Below are 17,161 nucleotides of genomic sequence, written 5' to 3' on the forward strand. Positions count from 1 at the left end.
CAACCAGAAATGTGCACCAATATTATTCTCTGCAGTTCTGAAGTTTGTCTTTTTAATTTGCTTTTAAACTATACTTAAGGTGAATGCAAAAGAAGCAGTATGCTACGGTGTATAAGCAATATAATAAACAATCATTTACTCTAGTCTTGCTTAAAGAAATGAAGCATACATTATATATATATATATATATATATATATATATATATATATATATATATATATATATATGGAAAATGTATAACAGTCACTGTCATGACAATTTATTTGAAAAGTGGTTGACTTTGAAGAGACAAAGAACTTCCCTATTATTCATCTATTATTCAGCTTCTTTACTAATTTTCTATAGTTAAAGGACATCTACCATCAGTTTTAGGATGCTGAGAGGTGATCAGGTGACGTTAGACTTAGTGCCTCTGGCTTGTTTACATATTTTTAAAAAGACGTCTTAGCAGCAAATATCCTGTGTCTTTATGCACTGAAAACTGATGAGCATGTCATAAGTAAAGTTGATGGTAGATGTCCTTTAAAGGTGTTTGTCAATGAAAAAAAATTCTCAAATTTCAATCTCCTAGTGGTGTTTACACAATAAGGCTCATTTTCAACCCCTTACTTTACTATTTTGCTCAGTTTTATCACTCCCAAGGCTCTCTAAGCAGATCCCTCTAGTACTGTGAGATAAAGTGTGCTGGAAATGTGGTCAGATTATCATGGTAAAAGGTTTATATATACTTTCATTTACCTTCTGAACACTGTACTAGTATCTGACACATAGAAAGAGAGATGAGACAGATCAGAGATTAGATGATGCAGTCCAAAAGATGTATATAACATTCTCAGCACTGCTACATCTTCCCTTCCCCTCCCTGGATAAAGACCTTATCAGTCTATAGCTTGTAGTTTTACTCTCCTCACACCTGCCAGCAGGAAGACTCTGTGTGAGCTCATTTTGGAATGCAAGGCTGGGGGCTAGAGGCAGAGAGCAGCTCACCCAGAGTCTGACAAGAGAACAATATGACTTCTCCGACCTTAAGTCAGAACATTCCTCGGTCAGAACCAGGGGCAACTGAAATTGTGTACCACTGGACTGATAGAGACAGGTTCGAATTGTATCTGTGAAATGCTATATTTTTGTTAATAACAGTGAATTAGAGAATGTGTTATTTTGAGAACCGGAGTATATTTAAAGGAAACCTGTCACCAGGGACCTCATTTTCACTAAAGACAGGTTACAGAATAGCTGAACAGCTCCTCCCTCTCCCACTGATGTCAGCTCACCAGGCTGTGAACTCTGTGAAGGGGCAGGAGGGAGGAGCTTTACAGGAGCACAAAGGTGGGGGCCAAGAGCTGAGCAGTCTGCAGCACAAGACAAGTCACATGTTGTTTTTTTTTAAATGCATCCAAACCAAAGCCCAACACCTGGGACTACACAAAGACTTTTGTCAGAGGGCAAGGTAATTTATAACATACAATTATATTGTCATGGAAATGCTTATAGAAAGCAGAAAGGCATGTTTGCAATGCAGGTGTGGTAGACTTCTGTAACCTGTCTGTAGTGAAAACAAGGTACCTGGTGACAGGTTCCCTTTAAGAATCTTGTCTTTGTAGGAATACCCCTTTAAGTGCCAAGTCAGTTAGGAATTATAAGGTTGACTTCAATAAGTAATTTTCCTACAAATTACTCCAATTTTTAAATGATAAAATATTGACAACCACCTTATTGAGGATCTCTACCATTTTTCCAGTCCATTTGAATAAGGTAAGGTAAGCTACCTTTTTATCTCTGCGTACAACATTTTCTATTGATTGACATGTGGCAGCTATTCATTCATTCACAATAATAAGGAGGTAGGAGGCACTTGGCACCTCATGTCAGAATATTAAAACCTTGACAATTGTCATTGGACATTATGTGGACATCATCATTGAACATTTATACAGGACACAAAAAAGTCTGAGAAACAATCCCCACAGAAGGTGCAGTAATTATCAATGTATAAGCTTTGCATTTCTCTTTAATGCAATGACAAGTGGGCTTTGGAGAACCATCAGACAGTAATGAGTTCCCTCACCTCACACTATCTTTCATTATCTATTTCCTTTACCCGTTTCCCCTCTATTTTTCCTGTCTCCGTCTGGCAATAATTTACTCCGCATTCTGTGCTAAAATTGCACAATTACACGGATCAAAACAGGTTTTTCTAACTTCCTCGTAGTATCAGTCATGTAAATTTGCACATTAAGAGCCATTTCCAGGTCCCTGATGGATCCACCATTTGCTATGGAAATAAACTGCCATCGGCTGTAATGTCACTTTAGCTTGAAGAGGCAATTAGTGCTAAACATTCAATCAACCTTCGGCACAGGCAGCACCGTGCTGGAAAGAACGATGTACATCGTAGTCCAACTTCTTGGTAATGGGTTAATGTCATCCTATGTGTAGCGGTTGCACGGCCATCTTTGATAAGTTCTGAAAGGGTGACTGCAGTTAGGCAGTCAGCGTGAAACCCATACTTTAACACATTTACTGCTGTCAGCTTCGGGAACAATAAATTCTCAGTGACTCAGTCATGACCTCCCTGGACATTTATGAGCCGTGGAAATGTCACAAGTGGTTGTTACTGTAACATTTCAAATCCAATATCTAGTGTCTCTGATATTTGAGAGGAGGGATCTGCAATTCTGTTTTCAGCTGCTGCAGACAGGTTCATTGTGAAAGGAAAATTTACAATCATGTAGAAGTTAGAATTGAAAAATTGAAATATTAGGAAAAATTCCCACCTAGGTATTTGACTTTCTTGGGTGATCTCCTCTGGCAGTGACAATTGTCCAAAATTAGCAATGGCTTCCATATAGAAGTGTTCATATATATCACACTTAGGCTGCATTCAGACGGCCGTTTGGGGGTGTATATACGTCCCCCCATAGGCCGGCAATAGGCACATGGCGCCGTATGGAGCTGTATGGTGCTGCATGTCCTATGTTTCTCTGTGGAGAGAAGGGGGATGAGCAGCGCTCAGTGATATGGCACGGTGGGCACACGTTCGTCTGAATTTAGCCCTAATATTATTGCTAATTCCTAAAACTGACGACTATTAGGAAAGCCCTGTGTATTATGTGATAACACTGCATTACCGCTTCAAGACACAAGGTGGCGATACCTTTCTGTTCTCTGATCCTATAGTTGCTGAATGAATTAAGAAATAATACAAATGAAATAGAGAAGCTGGTTACTACCGTAGTAGAGTTATTTCTAAGACATTCATCATTAAATAAATTAAATGGTCCCTAAGGAGCATGAAAAGCACATATACTTACCTGTCTAGGAGGAATCTAGACTTTAGAGATGACCATCAAGCTTTTGTTTCACCATCTTCTGACTCTAATAACGTTTTCATACTTGAGTTTACACAGCTGTGTATGGTGTCATTTTTTGAAAGCTGAGATGACGTTTTCATTGCAACCATTTTGAGGGCTGTACGGCCATTTGATCACTTTTTGTTCAATTTTGTATATGTCGCAAAATGGCAAAAAAGGGGTGTTTTGGATGTTTGGGCACTATTTTCCATTACGAGTTCAACTCCAGGAATAACCGTTATTATATCTTGATTGACCAGACATTTTGGGACATGCTGGTACCTTAAATGTTAATGAGTTTTAACCCTAGGTTGTCTGATTGATCCTACCATATCCTGCACATTGAAATAGATCTCCCAAAAGGAGACACTCAGGTCTTTCTAAGACTGCAATATGCAGCAAACCCCATGTCCTCTTCATAGTTTTTCAAGGACCGTTAAGAGGTTAAAAATAATATCTGATGTAAAATTTAGAATTAAGTAAGAAATCACAGCAAATAACTGAAAAATATTAGAATTCCACTCTTAAACATAGTTTATATTATATAGCTGGAAATCTCTGAAGTCTTTGGTTCAAGGCTCTGCTGAGATTTAAAGTCACAACCAGGCAGGGATGAACCTAAAGTCTCCAATGCCAGAGGCAAGGTAAGGTATAGAATGGCGCTCTCTCTGCCCCATCCAATAGTAATGTTTCTGGTTATTTCTTTTAGTAAATGTGTTCTCCATGCAGTGTCTCATACTTATGTTGACAATAGGTGTGAAGACACACTATTTTTAAGTGGGCAGGTCCTTCTTTGTAGCAGATAACCGTGCCTCCCACCATCTTGCTGCAGGTAGTGCTGCCTGAGGCAAGAGGCTCAACTCACCTCATGGCTGGTGCATCCCTGCAAGCAGGAGAGCCAGAAACAGCTCTGTCATTGCGCCCAGTGACAGATCTCATGCTCATAAGGATTGTTGGTTGGTGACAGGTCCTCTTTAAAGGAAATTTACCCTCTGATTCCTACCTTATATAGTAGCATCACTGCAAGAATCCACGTTGCACCCTCATGTAGGATCTGGCCTTGTTATCGTATTTTATGGTCTCATTTTCCTAAAAATAATGTTTTAAAAATATGCTAATTAGCCGCAAGTGCAAGTGCAGTACCTGCATTTTGAGGAAAATAAGACCATAAAATACTATTTTATGGCCAGATACTGCATGAGGGTAAGGATTCAGTCATTGAGACTGCTTTATAAGATATGAATCAGACGGTAGATTTGCTCGTTCACACTTCGCATGTAAAATGCCTAATGGAACTTGCCAGGAACTTGCTTCAAATGAACTAATGCAAAACTTTATTTTTCTCTTTGATGGTCATCTTTTTGGCTTAGAGTAAGTTATGAAGAATGTATATTCTGCAACAATTATAAATGATAGCTTTACTTTTTATGGTGACCCCTCCCTTTATCCAGTATAGCAATATTTCAAAGCAAATCCTTCAGGTGTTTCAAGGTAATAACTCAGAACTGTGAAAGTCTGACATAACTTGGATGATGGTAGGACTACAAAAAATGATGGTTGGTTAGCACTAGGCCCGAAATCGGAGGAGAATCTGCCAATTTTCAGTGACCTAAATCATATGATCGTCGTTTTGAAGGAGACAAGCCTAAGACCGACAATGAGAGCCCTATTTACCCCGACCACACGCAGTGATTGACAGTTTTCTGTGTTCACTCACTGATACAGGCAAGGCTGTCTATCATTTTGTGTGGGCAGGGAACTCTTTCAATGTCTATGTCTCTTCTTTGAGTCCTGTCAGTATTTACCTTGCTTTTTAAAAGCAAAATTCCCCTCCAATTCATATAAACCTGTATATCCAAGAACTCGGCAAGGTGGCAGAAATCCCTGATGGGTCTTTCTTTGTTACATATGAAAACTCATGGTTTACTGAATTTAAAATAAAATAAATCAGTACAGATATTTTTTAAAAATTACATAGTGATCAATATGAGAGAAAAGTGGATAGAACTGGGAACATTCATCACTTTGAAGGTCACATCACAGACTTTGGCCTTGAATGCAATTAAATGAGGCTTAGACCATCAATATGTCCAGGTTCCCCAGTCTTAAATGGCAATAATGGAATATGACCAACCTGAAATGGAATTAATGTTTAATGTATATAAACATATTCTCCTGAGACATAGCTACCCTATCCATCTTCTAGTCAACTGTGCTGGGGATTCTTGCATAGAACTATTTCATACATGCATTAGGTGTACTGTATTGGATGTTTTCTATCAGTTACACAATACATATAGAAAAACAGTTTTATATATTATAAACTAAATTAGGCTTGGATGCTAGAATTCATCACTGATCACAAGAGAAGACATCACACTTCAAAAACGGTGACTTACCCTGATGACATATCTGGAAGAGTTTTTGTCATCTAAGTTAACTGTCAATGAGAAGAAGACTGCAGTGCTGTACACTCCTTGGGTCTTATAGAGCAATTCATTAAAGTCCCACTTATGTTTGGTGTATTCTGGCACATCCCAACCACCACAATCCTCAAGAACATGCAGCATTGGAAGTGCCCCCAAACGGTCAATTTCCTTTAGATTGAGACATGATCTGAAGAACTCTTTAACTTTCCTCTCTGAAGATTCTTTGTGCTTTCTCCTCACGGGTTGTAAAAGGAGATGCTGCAACTTCTCTTCATTCTGTTCCCCAATAGCAGCTATAGTGCCATAAATCAGCTTGTCCTCTGGTATCCTATGCCTTCTTAGCCAACCCCCACAAGCAAATGAATAGAAGTCAGTACAAGGTGAGATGGTGGGATCTATATTGCTGCTGATGAATGTGGTAGCTCTCATGAAAGCTTTCTTCTCCTGGCACTCTTCTAAGCATTGCCCCTCCTGGTCCATTGACAGATACTTCAACACCAACATGCACCCCAAAATGACACATAGACCAACTGCAAAAACCAACCCAGAAAGTAGACAAGTCTCCCTCCTGCTCCAACGTGGTACACCCTTTGATTGCTTTTTGGAGCTCACCTGGATGTTAAAGCCATTAGAAAGTGTGCTGCTGCTATTGTACTTGCTGACATACTTGACTTCCTGGAACTCATCATAGTGGGCTGTCAGAGAATAGGTCTTTTCCATGTCTCTCAGAACTACAGTACTCAGTACTGAGTACTACAAGAGCTGAATATCACTGATATGCCGCGAAGATTCTGGTGGGGGGTAATTTTGATTCAAAGGGAATTAGTTCAATACAGTTTTGTTGCTTGATCCTCAATCCAAGGGGTAGAAACCTGAAAAAAAACAAATTATTATTAGTTTAATTAGTAGAAGTCCCAAACAAATGTATAGTACTGTATATAGTAGTTCCATACAACAGTTCTAGTTATGCCAAAAACTACAAGAAAGTGTATAAGAATAATCGCACAATATAAGCTAACTCCTAAGCATTTCTGTTGCGTGCAATCCCTGGCGCGATGTGGCGCAGAATGGAAATCGTTGGGACACCCAACGAAAATCCGCTCCGCAGCCCCTTAATAAATGAGCCCCATTATGCTAATTAGGTGATCTACTGTCAGATGGGCAGTACTGGAATGGAACAGACAGAGTAGTACATTCCACCTGACAGTAGATAGTCTACCTATGTAGAGTATTGGCAGCTAAAACTGACATCACTGATTTCTCAGGAACAATGGGATCCAGAGAAAAAAAAATCCCAACTGTGTGTATGAATAATTGGTGTAGTGCCTTATAGGAGGCAGATTTGGAGTTGGTCGTCTACATTTCCAAACTGAGAACACAGTAGGGTTCCATGAAAAGTAAGTTTAGATTGCCAACAAAATTAGATTTTTCTCCATACAACTTCTGTTTGTACAGCTTACAATGACAGGTATACAAAATTACCTGTCCAAGGCAGCATACAATGAGTTCACATGTATAAAATGGATAGCTAGTAGTAACAATAGGTTGTTACAGTTTTTTTTTCTCATACAATACATGATTGTGGGTTATAAAATGCTATAATGGGTTAAAACATCCATCTGGTGCCGTTTGCATTTAAGTAAGTTTATATTACTATTGCGTGGACAACTGTAGCGCGGAGATATGTAAATCTCATTCACAGTCACAGTAAGCATAGACACCATACCAGCAGTAAGTGATGTAGAAATGTTATATTGTAAAGTCTCACAGGGTGAGTGGCTGAATACTGTACTTAGCACTACATTCAATGTCATTTATTTGGACATGTATTCAGTTTAGTAGAGTTTTCCTTTGATCAGGTCTGTGGTGCTTTCCTGTATTATATTGATTCTACCTGTTCTTTTTCTCTTGCCAAGGCTGAATCTGGGATAAGCTGCTTGGACAATGAAGTAGAATCATGTCCCCATGTCACTCTCATCTCACATGTCTAGATAGTCTGCTTCTGTGTTTAGCAGTTACCATCAATGGTCCTTGAGTGCTAGTGCAGACCAATCTGTCTAAATAAGAGTCACTGAGCGGGTGATGCTAAGCCATAATATATGTCTGCTCCACTATCATGTCTGGCTGCTCTTTAAATAGAACCTGAAATATTTGATATATAAATGGATCTCAAATAATACTCTTACTGCAAAAGCAACTATTTGATGGGCATAATATTCATGCAAAAATAATTTTGAAATATAATATGAAGCTAATATTGAATAGGTTTTCCAGGACTGTAATTTTGATGTTCTACTCTAAGGATAAGTCAACAAAATTACAGTCATTGGATGGGTGGGGCTCAGTTCCTGTTTGTAGAGGATGCGGAGCAAAGTTATATATGGCGCAATATTATGCCACAATATAATATCAGTCAAATTTAAGTATTTGGAGCAGCAATTCCAATTCCTAGTACATAGAGCAGGGACCTCTGCTCTCGTCCAAATAATGCAGACCCTTCAAACTAATCATCACTGGAAAACAGACCTCACAAAACAGAATATCATGATCCTAGAACCTTTTATCTCATTTTTAGTTCAAACATATGTATAAGACACTATAAAAATCCCAGTAAAAACAGTAAAGTTCATTCCCTGATATATGGTGACGTTTTTTCTGAATTTGGTAGAAAAAGCGATGCACAGATCGCTATAGGATTTTCTATCAAAGTTGATCTGTTGTCAGCTCTTTAATAAGTGGACTCTCTGGATTTCAAAACTGTTGGTGTTGTTTAGACTTGTGAGGGAATCAATGTAATTTATTTAAGATCTGCAAAATGGAATATGAACATTACTATGAATAATTAATTTTTAGAAATTATTATGAGGCTAAGCCAACATGTATTTTCCTAGCTTCTGCAATGCTACAAACATTACCTGTTATCATGGGGTTTTTATTCCTATGGCAGCTCTTCAGAAGCAGCACTGGTTATAAACCAAATAACAAATATGTTGGGAAAAACCATGACTCAGAGTAAGTTAACTCATTTAATTATCACCGAAAATTGGTGGTTCCTTCTATTCACTTATATTACACACTGAGTTATCACATCTGGTTAGAGGATTACGCCAGTCATGTTATTGAGTGCTGCATTTGTAGCTTGACTTTAGTTTTGAATTATTTCAGTTTTTGCCTAATTTGAAAAGCTGTGTTCCTAAATTTCCTACTCAGGGGAGCATCAATATGACTAGTGGCATATTGCACAGCTATAAAGACTTTTAGATGATTGTCACTGGTACGGTAAAAGGAGCTATCTAAATGCCTGAAGGAACTGGGACAACTACGGATTCGGAAAAAAACGCGGAATTTAAAAACCGAAGTGTGTCGCAAAATCAAGCTCTCACATGCACCGAAAAGAACCAGGTGAACTCCGGCGGAACTCAGCGCAGCAGCGACACCTGGTAGACATCGGGCGCACGGACCTTAGTGAATCGCTGGAAGACCCGAATCCTCATTGGAGAACGCGCCGTTGGATCGCGACAGGACCGGGTAAGTAAATCTGCCCCATTGGGATTTGACATCTTAACATTTAAAGGAAACCTACCATGAGGAAATTGGTTTCAGAAGTAGATCTGATGCCAGATGTCTCCTGCCTCCCCCTGCCCTAATCTGTAATTTAATAATCCTGGAACCTAACCTAACTTGTTAAAAACTTTATTTTATTAATATGTAAATTAACTGCTGAGGCCCCTGTAGTTAATTTACATATTACTAAAATAAAGCTTTTAACAATTTAGGTTAGGTTCCAGGATTATTTAATTACAGATTAGGGCAGAGACAGGCAGGAGGAATCTACCATCATATCTACTTCTGATAGTAGATTCCTCATCATAGGTTTCCTATAAATTCTCATGAATATGAGTTACGTGTCCATTTGCAACATACAAAATGTGCCACCTTACCCTGCAAAAAAAAGTTTTGCTGACTTTATAGACTATGCGCACATGCTTTAGCTTTGATTTTTGCTCTTCAGTTTGTCCATACATTTTGGGATGTCCTCAATTTTTGGCAGTGCTGTTGAAAAATGAGAACCATTTGGCTGATCTACAGACGTGTCAACAGCGCAATCAAAAATTGTGGAGAGCCCAAAATGTATCAAAGCTAAAGATTTCAAATAATAAGACAAAACTTACTGAACATCGAAACCTAGTGGATAATGTGGCATACAGTAGCACTAAACTGGCCCTTAAAGAAAATCTCCTGTTTGAATTAATATGGGTGAGTTGGATCAACCCAGCCTAGCCATCACACAGAGAAGAGAGCTGCTGTTTAACCTCCACTGATCTAATATTAATGATATTTATCCATAGCATTCAAAACCTCTTTAAAGGGGACCTACCACCACGATTCTACCTCTAAAGGTAGAACGGGTGGTAGGTGGATGAATGGGACGTAAGGATAGCCCTTTTTGGGCTAATCCTTACGTCCCGGCTATCCTTTTGTAAACTTTAATCAGTTGATATGCTAATTTAATTAAGCGGCTACTGGGGCGTGGAGTAGCCGGACATGAGGCTACTGGTCGCGGCTACTCCACGCCCCAGTAGCCTTGTTCCTCCACCTACCGGGTAATCTTCGGCGCGCAGCTCCTCGTAGCTGCGCGCCCTCATGCGAATATCCTGCGTTCTGCGCAGGACGCAGGCCTACGGGTGCGCGGCCGTAGCTCAGAGGCCGGCGCTACTGCGCATGCGCAGACGCCGGGTGCTCGGACGAGGGCGCGCAGCTACGAGGTGCTGCGCGCCGAAGATTACATGGTAGGCGGAGGAACAAGGCTACTGGGGCGTGGAGTAGCCGCGACTAGTAGCCTCATGTCCGGCTACTCCACGCCCCAGTAGCCGCTTAATTAAATTAGCATATCAACTGATTAAAGTTTACAAAAGGATAGCCGGGACGTAAGGATTAGCCCAAAAAGGGCTATCCTTACGTCCCATTTATCCACCTACCACCCGTTCTACCTTTATAGGTAGAATCGTGGTGGTAGGTCCCCTTTAAAGGAAATGTAAATAACAAGTATTCATAGATCGTTGTTATTCATGGCCTCCCTCCTCCTAATATCAACTTTTAAAAGAATGCTAATGAGGGGCTATGGTGGGTGTTTCAAGAGCCCTTCAGTGATGTCTTTTCACCGGTTGTTACAATGAGCAGAGCAGGACTCCCTTCCTCCTGTACTTCCTGCTGCTGCTAGATTACACAAGCAGAGGGAGAAGGGAGAGAGCAGGGGGAGACATGTTCTGCTCATTGTTACAAACAGCCAACTGAGCCTCTACACCTATTAGCATAATTTTTACAGTTTATTTTAGAAGTAAAGAGGCCATGAATAAGAAATATAAAAATATTACCACTGAAGGTGTTTGTATCTATGAGTAAGTGTTCCTCGTTTATCATACTAGATTTTGATGGCAATTTCCTGTAGGCTACTTTCACACTGCTGGAGAGGAGGAGGAGCGGTGAGTGCCACTGTGGTAGATCATGTTCTATCTTTTCCTTGTGCACTGCCACCGCCATCTATGGGGAACTTATTCCATCCGCAAACCTGTGGAGGTTCAATTCTTGATTTAGGCTGCCTCTAGCGCCACACTGAGCACAGAGAACATTGCTAAAACAGCAGCCCTGTTCTTTGTGTGATTTCTAGGCTGGGTTACTTCCTCCAAATTCATTCCAACAGGAGCCAGTACTGCAGTAAGCCAGCCCATTACATAAACACAAACAGGATATTTGTACTGGCGCAAAGAACCTTAAGATTTACTAGTAGAACCTTTATGACAGACATACATCTATGGTGGGTTTCAGACCCCCACCTCATTGCTTATGTAAGGGTGTTTTTGTGACTATTTGGAATGTGTCCCGTTCTCCCCTGTCTACAGACCAAAGACAAATTATCTCAAATTAAGGATACTTTTGCCTGAACTGAGAATATTTCTGTGACCATATTACATCTTTGAAAGGAATAAAGGGAAATCTTGATACCCAGCAATTTTTCATATTTCAAGAGGTAGCAGTGGTTATGTAATAGGCAAAGCTAAAGGCAAGAGATTAATATTACTAGACCAGATACAAGTTTCTCATAAGATCACTCCATCTTCACTTTTACATTGTAAGCTGCATACTTTTTAAAGAATAACATATAGTCATGTATGACTAATGTCATCCCATACCCTAGGCGCGCTCTCCATACACTCGGTCACCAGCAGTCTGGCTGAGCTGCCTAGAACAGTGCACATCCCTGATTTATATCAGTAATAATACTCTCACATCATTTCACTTTATGCTGTTCCTGTTCCTCCTATAAATATGTAACATTCCCGGGCAAGGCACCGAAATAGAATAACCTCATGGCCCTTCCCAAGAAGACAGAGCTGCGGATGGCTGCCAGAATATCAATGTGAGGTCTTCTTGGGAGGGTTAATGAAAATTAACCTTAACCCATTAAGTTCTGAAGAGCTTTACACCACTGTACTTTTGTATATGCATGGAGAGCATTACCTTATGTACCTTTAAAGAACATTCATAGGAAATTCATTTAATAGCTATGACATAACTGCTTGACATATCCACCTAGTACCCCCATACATTTATTCATTTTTACGGATTTTATCATTGGTCTAAATAATCCTTTGTTATATAGTATAACACATGTGTGTTACAGTAGATGTACCGTCATTTCTAATAATGTTGTTATGTCTTTATCAAGATAATTGTATCTAATCTTCCCTTTGTTCACACCAGTTGGAGTTTTATTGGCATTAATAATGTACAATTTTGTTTTACGGATATCTGAAAAATAAAGGTTTTTTGTGAATTCAAAGGAAATCATTAAAATAAGAAGTAAGGAAAAGTAACACATATATTACATCTAATGATAAGACACATGATAAGAAGTTTCTGAAGGGTATTCAGGAGAAAAACATATTTCCACTGGTTGTCCGCTATGCCCTCATGTCTACTTCTAAGAAATAGGTAGTAAGGGATTATTTATCAAAATTATAGTACATCTCCTATTCTAAAGATTTACGATGAAGTCTGGACTAAGTAGCGGACATGCTGGTAATATATCATGTGCTGAGCTTCAAGGAAGCTAATGCTAATGTAGTCTTTGTTTTCTGCTCCAATATTTGCCATTGTATCTAGGGATTGTGGTCAATTGTACAAGGCTGGAATTGAGAAACACATATTTTATTAATTCTATTAATTCTTTGTCTCCCACAAAAGAAAGGCAGTAGGAAGATCCTATCGGTTTTACTGAGTGACACATTATGGGCAAATACATTGTCCTCAAGTCTGAGAAAAACTGGAGACACAAAAGGCAAGGTTTTTTTCAGAATTCAGAAAAGCTAAAGAAAAGAAAAAAGTTACTTAGTCTTTGAAGACCTATATGGTATAGTGTCATAAAATATATGTCACTCATTTTTATAAAGATACACGTCATAATCATTTTATGTTTTATGCTTCATTTTGTGTATGAAGATGACTGCACCTAGGTCTATACTGCATGTGCATCTCTTGAAACAATTATACCGCCCTGATCATGTTTTTAGATATTAGGCAAATAAGTTAGTTATGCAATATGCTCAAGTATGAATGTAAATGTCAGCTTGGCAAAAATAAACTGGAGCAGTAAATGACATGTTATACTGTGTCCTGTTATTAGATGCCATGGTAGGCACTAGTTTGGAACCAGGTGCGTCATTTGTACCCATTGGTCCCCATAGCAGAACCTAGGAATCATAATATTCTCAGCAGAACATTTCAAAAGTAAACTAACTGCTAACTGCTTCCTATGTCTAAGTTGCCATGGGTCGTGTTTATTAGTTGGCCCCATGTTTGCAACCACCACTTCCATACTTCCTGCAGAAGTCATTGACCACTAAAACAACTCCCTGCTTCTTTTCTTTTCCTCAAGAATTAAGCTTTCCTTTTTGCTCCAGTAGCAGGGAGGAAATGTTTCCTTTGGTTACTCTTTTAACTTTTTGAACATTAGGAAATCAAATTTGCGTTTAGAGAATGTAATGTACATTAAGGTTAAATATGAAGGTAAAATCTGTCTCTATATGGAGTTAATCATATTTCTGCAATCTTTTTATGGAATACAGACTCCAGAAGACTGGCTGATTGTATGTAAGGGGTATAGATGGAAGGTAATTGGGCCATATGTCCTAAGTGTTTAGCATAAATTGGGATAAACAAGTCACTTTACTGTACGATGGAAATTTAAAAAAAGAGGTAATGTATATAAGAAAGCTTTCCTCCAGATTGTATTTTTATACTGTAGGTGGTTGGTGATTGATATTGATATGCTTTAATTACAAATTTAATCACATATTTATGCAGATGTATTTACATAAAGCTTTCATATTAGATATGGTATCTCATCAAATGAGTAATTTGGTTAATTTTAATCATGAGTCAATAGAATTTTGTGCTCATAATGATTAGCTTATATTGGATTCTGTTTTGTTAGCTTTATCAATATTCACAACCCTCACTCATGATGCTGGTGAGATCACATCTTAGTAATGTCACTATTTCCAGAGGACTTACTATTGCTGTATACTTGACAGTTCCTCTTCAATGACTATGACGTTATACAACTTGGCTGCAAAAGTAAATGATAAATCAATATTTTTTCCTGCCAGCCTGGTAAATAAATGTCCCTTTCCCTGAGTTCCCATCTAGTATTCATACCAGTCATACATCTCTGGTGATGGAGCAGTGTATGATACCTTTCCATAATGTGTGGAGTCAGACAAGCAATAACTTTATTCAACTATCTTTAATTTCTCTCTAGAAACTGTAAAGCGCATGTTTACTCAAGCGACAGCACAACTATTATTTCTTGTGAAGAATGGTATCAATTTATATGGCAGCAATTTACACACTCCACAAAAACACATACTGCATACCAATTCCCCTATTGTAGGGACTGGTGAGGTACATGATAACAGGGAAGGCTTAGCCTGATAGCATACCTGAATACTACTTTTACGCCAGCAATAAATATAGTTTATGTGTAGAAAATCTATTTTCATCACTATGTCTCCAGTTGATCTCAGAAACAGAAATGCATTATTTTAGTTTTTCTCTTTGGAGATAAGATCCAGGGAACTGGTAGTTATAGAGTATATGACAAATATACAAGATGCCATTAATGAAACTACAAGCCCAAAGTTTGGACTTGCCACCTTCATGAGACACTAGTACACACTGAAGTGCCTTCAGTCATTGAAAATCATCAGATTCATGAATCTTATATATTATATACATTTTATTGTCACAAATGACATGGTCATCATGTATCAGTAAATTACTAGACTAAGAGCTCACTGTGGTGACAACATGTGCCACTCTTCTGTGAAACTTTTCTTATGCAAAACACAGACTTTGTCACTGGTATCCAGCCTAAACCCCACAATACAAATTCAATATATTATGACCATCTTTGGTTCTATCCAGGGTCTCAGTCCTAGTTCATGACCTTATAAATGATCTGTAGTTCACTGGACAGAAAATTCAACAATAGACCTGAGGAATGTTTCTATCTGAACAGATGGTCCCACTAAAGAGGCTGGAAAGAAAATCAAGACCGGCATTATTCGATTTAGATAATTTGACAAGTTTCTTATGTGTGATATAAATGGAGAGTAGAGAATGTTACAATATCATGAATATATTATACTGGATGCATACATGAGATAGATTACTAAATACATCCCATACACTGTTGGTTTTCCATATTGCATGTACTTAAATATCGACAATGATAGTAGTTAAATTGCTAGGAACTTGCTTCTATATATGTTTTGCTGATGCCTTCTTAGCCTGAAATACTAAGTGGCGGCTTTTCATAAGTCCTTCTGCATAAGTCGGATATCATAGACAGAAATGAAAGTTAACACTCACCCTGGTAGTGGCGGTGGGATGCAGCTACCTCTCCACAACTGGTGCTGATGCTGCGCTGAGTCTGTGGAAGGCACTAGTGTTCCATGCAGACTCCTCTGCTTGTAGGCAGCTGCGCTCTACACCCTTTGGAACCTGTCACTACACAGTCTTTGTGTGCTGTGCTGCAGCATATAGGAGCTTTGGGATCATAGTAGAGAAGGGGAGGGGGACATAGAGGGTGGGACAATGTCGGCACATAACGCTCATTTCTGTCCCTGCAGTTTATACGAGCACTAAAGCAGATTATTCTTATTATTTCCATAATGCTAATCCCTGTTTGTTGGCTCTAAGTAGTCTTACCTCATATCCCAACCTTGGGAAATTACTTGATTTTTAGAAGGGCACCATCTGAGTTGTCAATGCACTTAGAAACATCTGAGCTAAGTTGGTAAATAATACTATATTATTGGTATTATAGTATCACTGACTTGTTATAGTGGATGACATTTTTCTGCAAAAATAATGCTTCAGTTGTCAGATTATTTTAAAATTTGTGTGAAGGCAGGGATCTGAGCTTATTCACAGAACTACGAGATGTCCAAGTTTGCAGTCCGAGTCTGATGGTATAGACTCTGGCTACACACCAAACACTAATTTCGATGGGGCCAAAAGCATGGGCAAAAGATTAGAGCATGTCTTATTCCAGGCAGTTTCTATCAGAAGATCTTTACATGCAGACTTAGATTTCCTTGGGCTGCACACTGAAGAATACTTGGACACATTCAGATTCTCTGTGGTTCTGAGTGAGTCCCCTTTCAGATCCTCCCCATTTAAAATCTGTACTGCCATCGATTCCATTTCCACCAGGTTCCAGAAAAGTCAGAGATAGTACCTGTGATGCTAAACTTTGAATGAAAACCATTTTTGTTTAGTTTAAACAGATCCCTGTCTTTTGAGGGTTGGGTAATCCCTTAAAAGGGGTTATCCAGGATTTTTATTATTGAAATCAAAAATAACAAAAGAACCACTCCACACTAGTTTGGTGCCTCCTGCTGCATTACACTGCACTACAAATGCCTTCAGCCAAATACTTCTGAGGCCGATGATAGGCTGCAGCAGCCATATACTGCACCACTGTAGTCTATGTGTACAAACAGCTACCACAGTAACAGAAGGCATTGGGGGAGACAGTGCAGAGTAGTACTAAACAACTCTCTGCTGCGCCAGGTTAATCAGTGGGGCTTATTTAATAAGGGTTGTGGAGCGCACTTTCGTCAGACTTTCTGACGTTTTTGGGGATTGCACGGTTGTGACAGGCATCTATTGGGTCTGTGCCGGGATTGTGTCTCACTCGATCAGATTTTGGCACAGCTGCGCTGGCTTTCAATCGGGGGGCATGCAGTCGGATGATCCAACTGATTCGGACTGAGCGTGGGATTTAACTTTCAATTTGTGTCGCAAGACAA

At 39.1% G+C, this 17,161-nt stretch overlaps 1 protein-coding gene across 2 annotated transcripts in view; it reads right to left on the reverse strand.

The window, feature by feature from the left end:
- The window catches only part of ECEL1 (endothelin converting enzyme like 1), a 65,867-nt gene extending 50,004 nt beyond the window's left edge, over window positions 1-15,863 (reverse strand). The window contains exons 1-2 of one of the 2 annotated variants that reach the window (XM_072142478.1): window positions 15,717-15,863; window positions 5,754-6,655 (exon numbers count right to left, since the gene is read on the reverse strand). In XM_072142478.1, the coding sequence (XP_071998579.1) occupies window positions 5,754-6,503 (750 nt within the window). In that variant the 5' untranslated portion in view covers window positions 6,504-6,655; window positions 15,717-15,863. Of the gene's footprint in view, window positions 1-5,753; window positions 6,656-14,357; window positions 14,414-15,716 lie in introns of those variants that run through there. The other variant, XM_072142479.1, reaches the window with a different exon arrangement.
- Between the last annotated feature and the right edge of the window lie 1,298 nt (window positions 15,864-17,161).

This window comes from Engystomops pustulosus, chromosome 3 (genome assembly GCF_040894005.1).
Source record: "Engystomops pustulosus chromosome 3, aEngPut4.maternal, whole genome shotgun sequence".
NCBI lineage: Eukaryota > Metazoa > Chordata > Amphibia > Anura > Leptodactylidae > Engystomops > Engystomops pustulosus.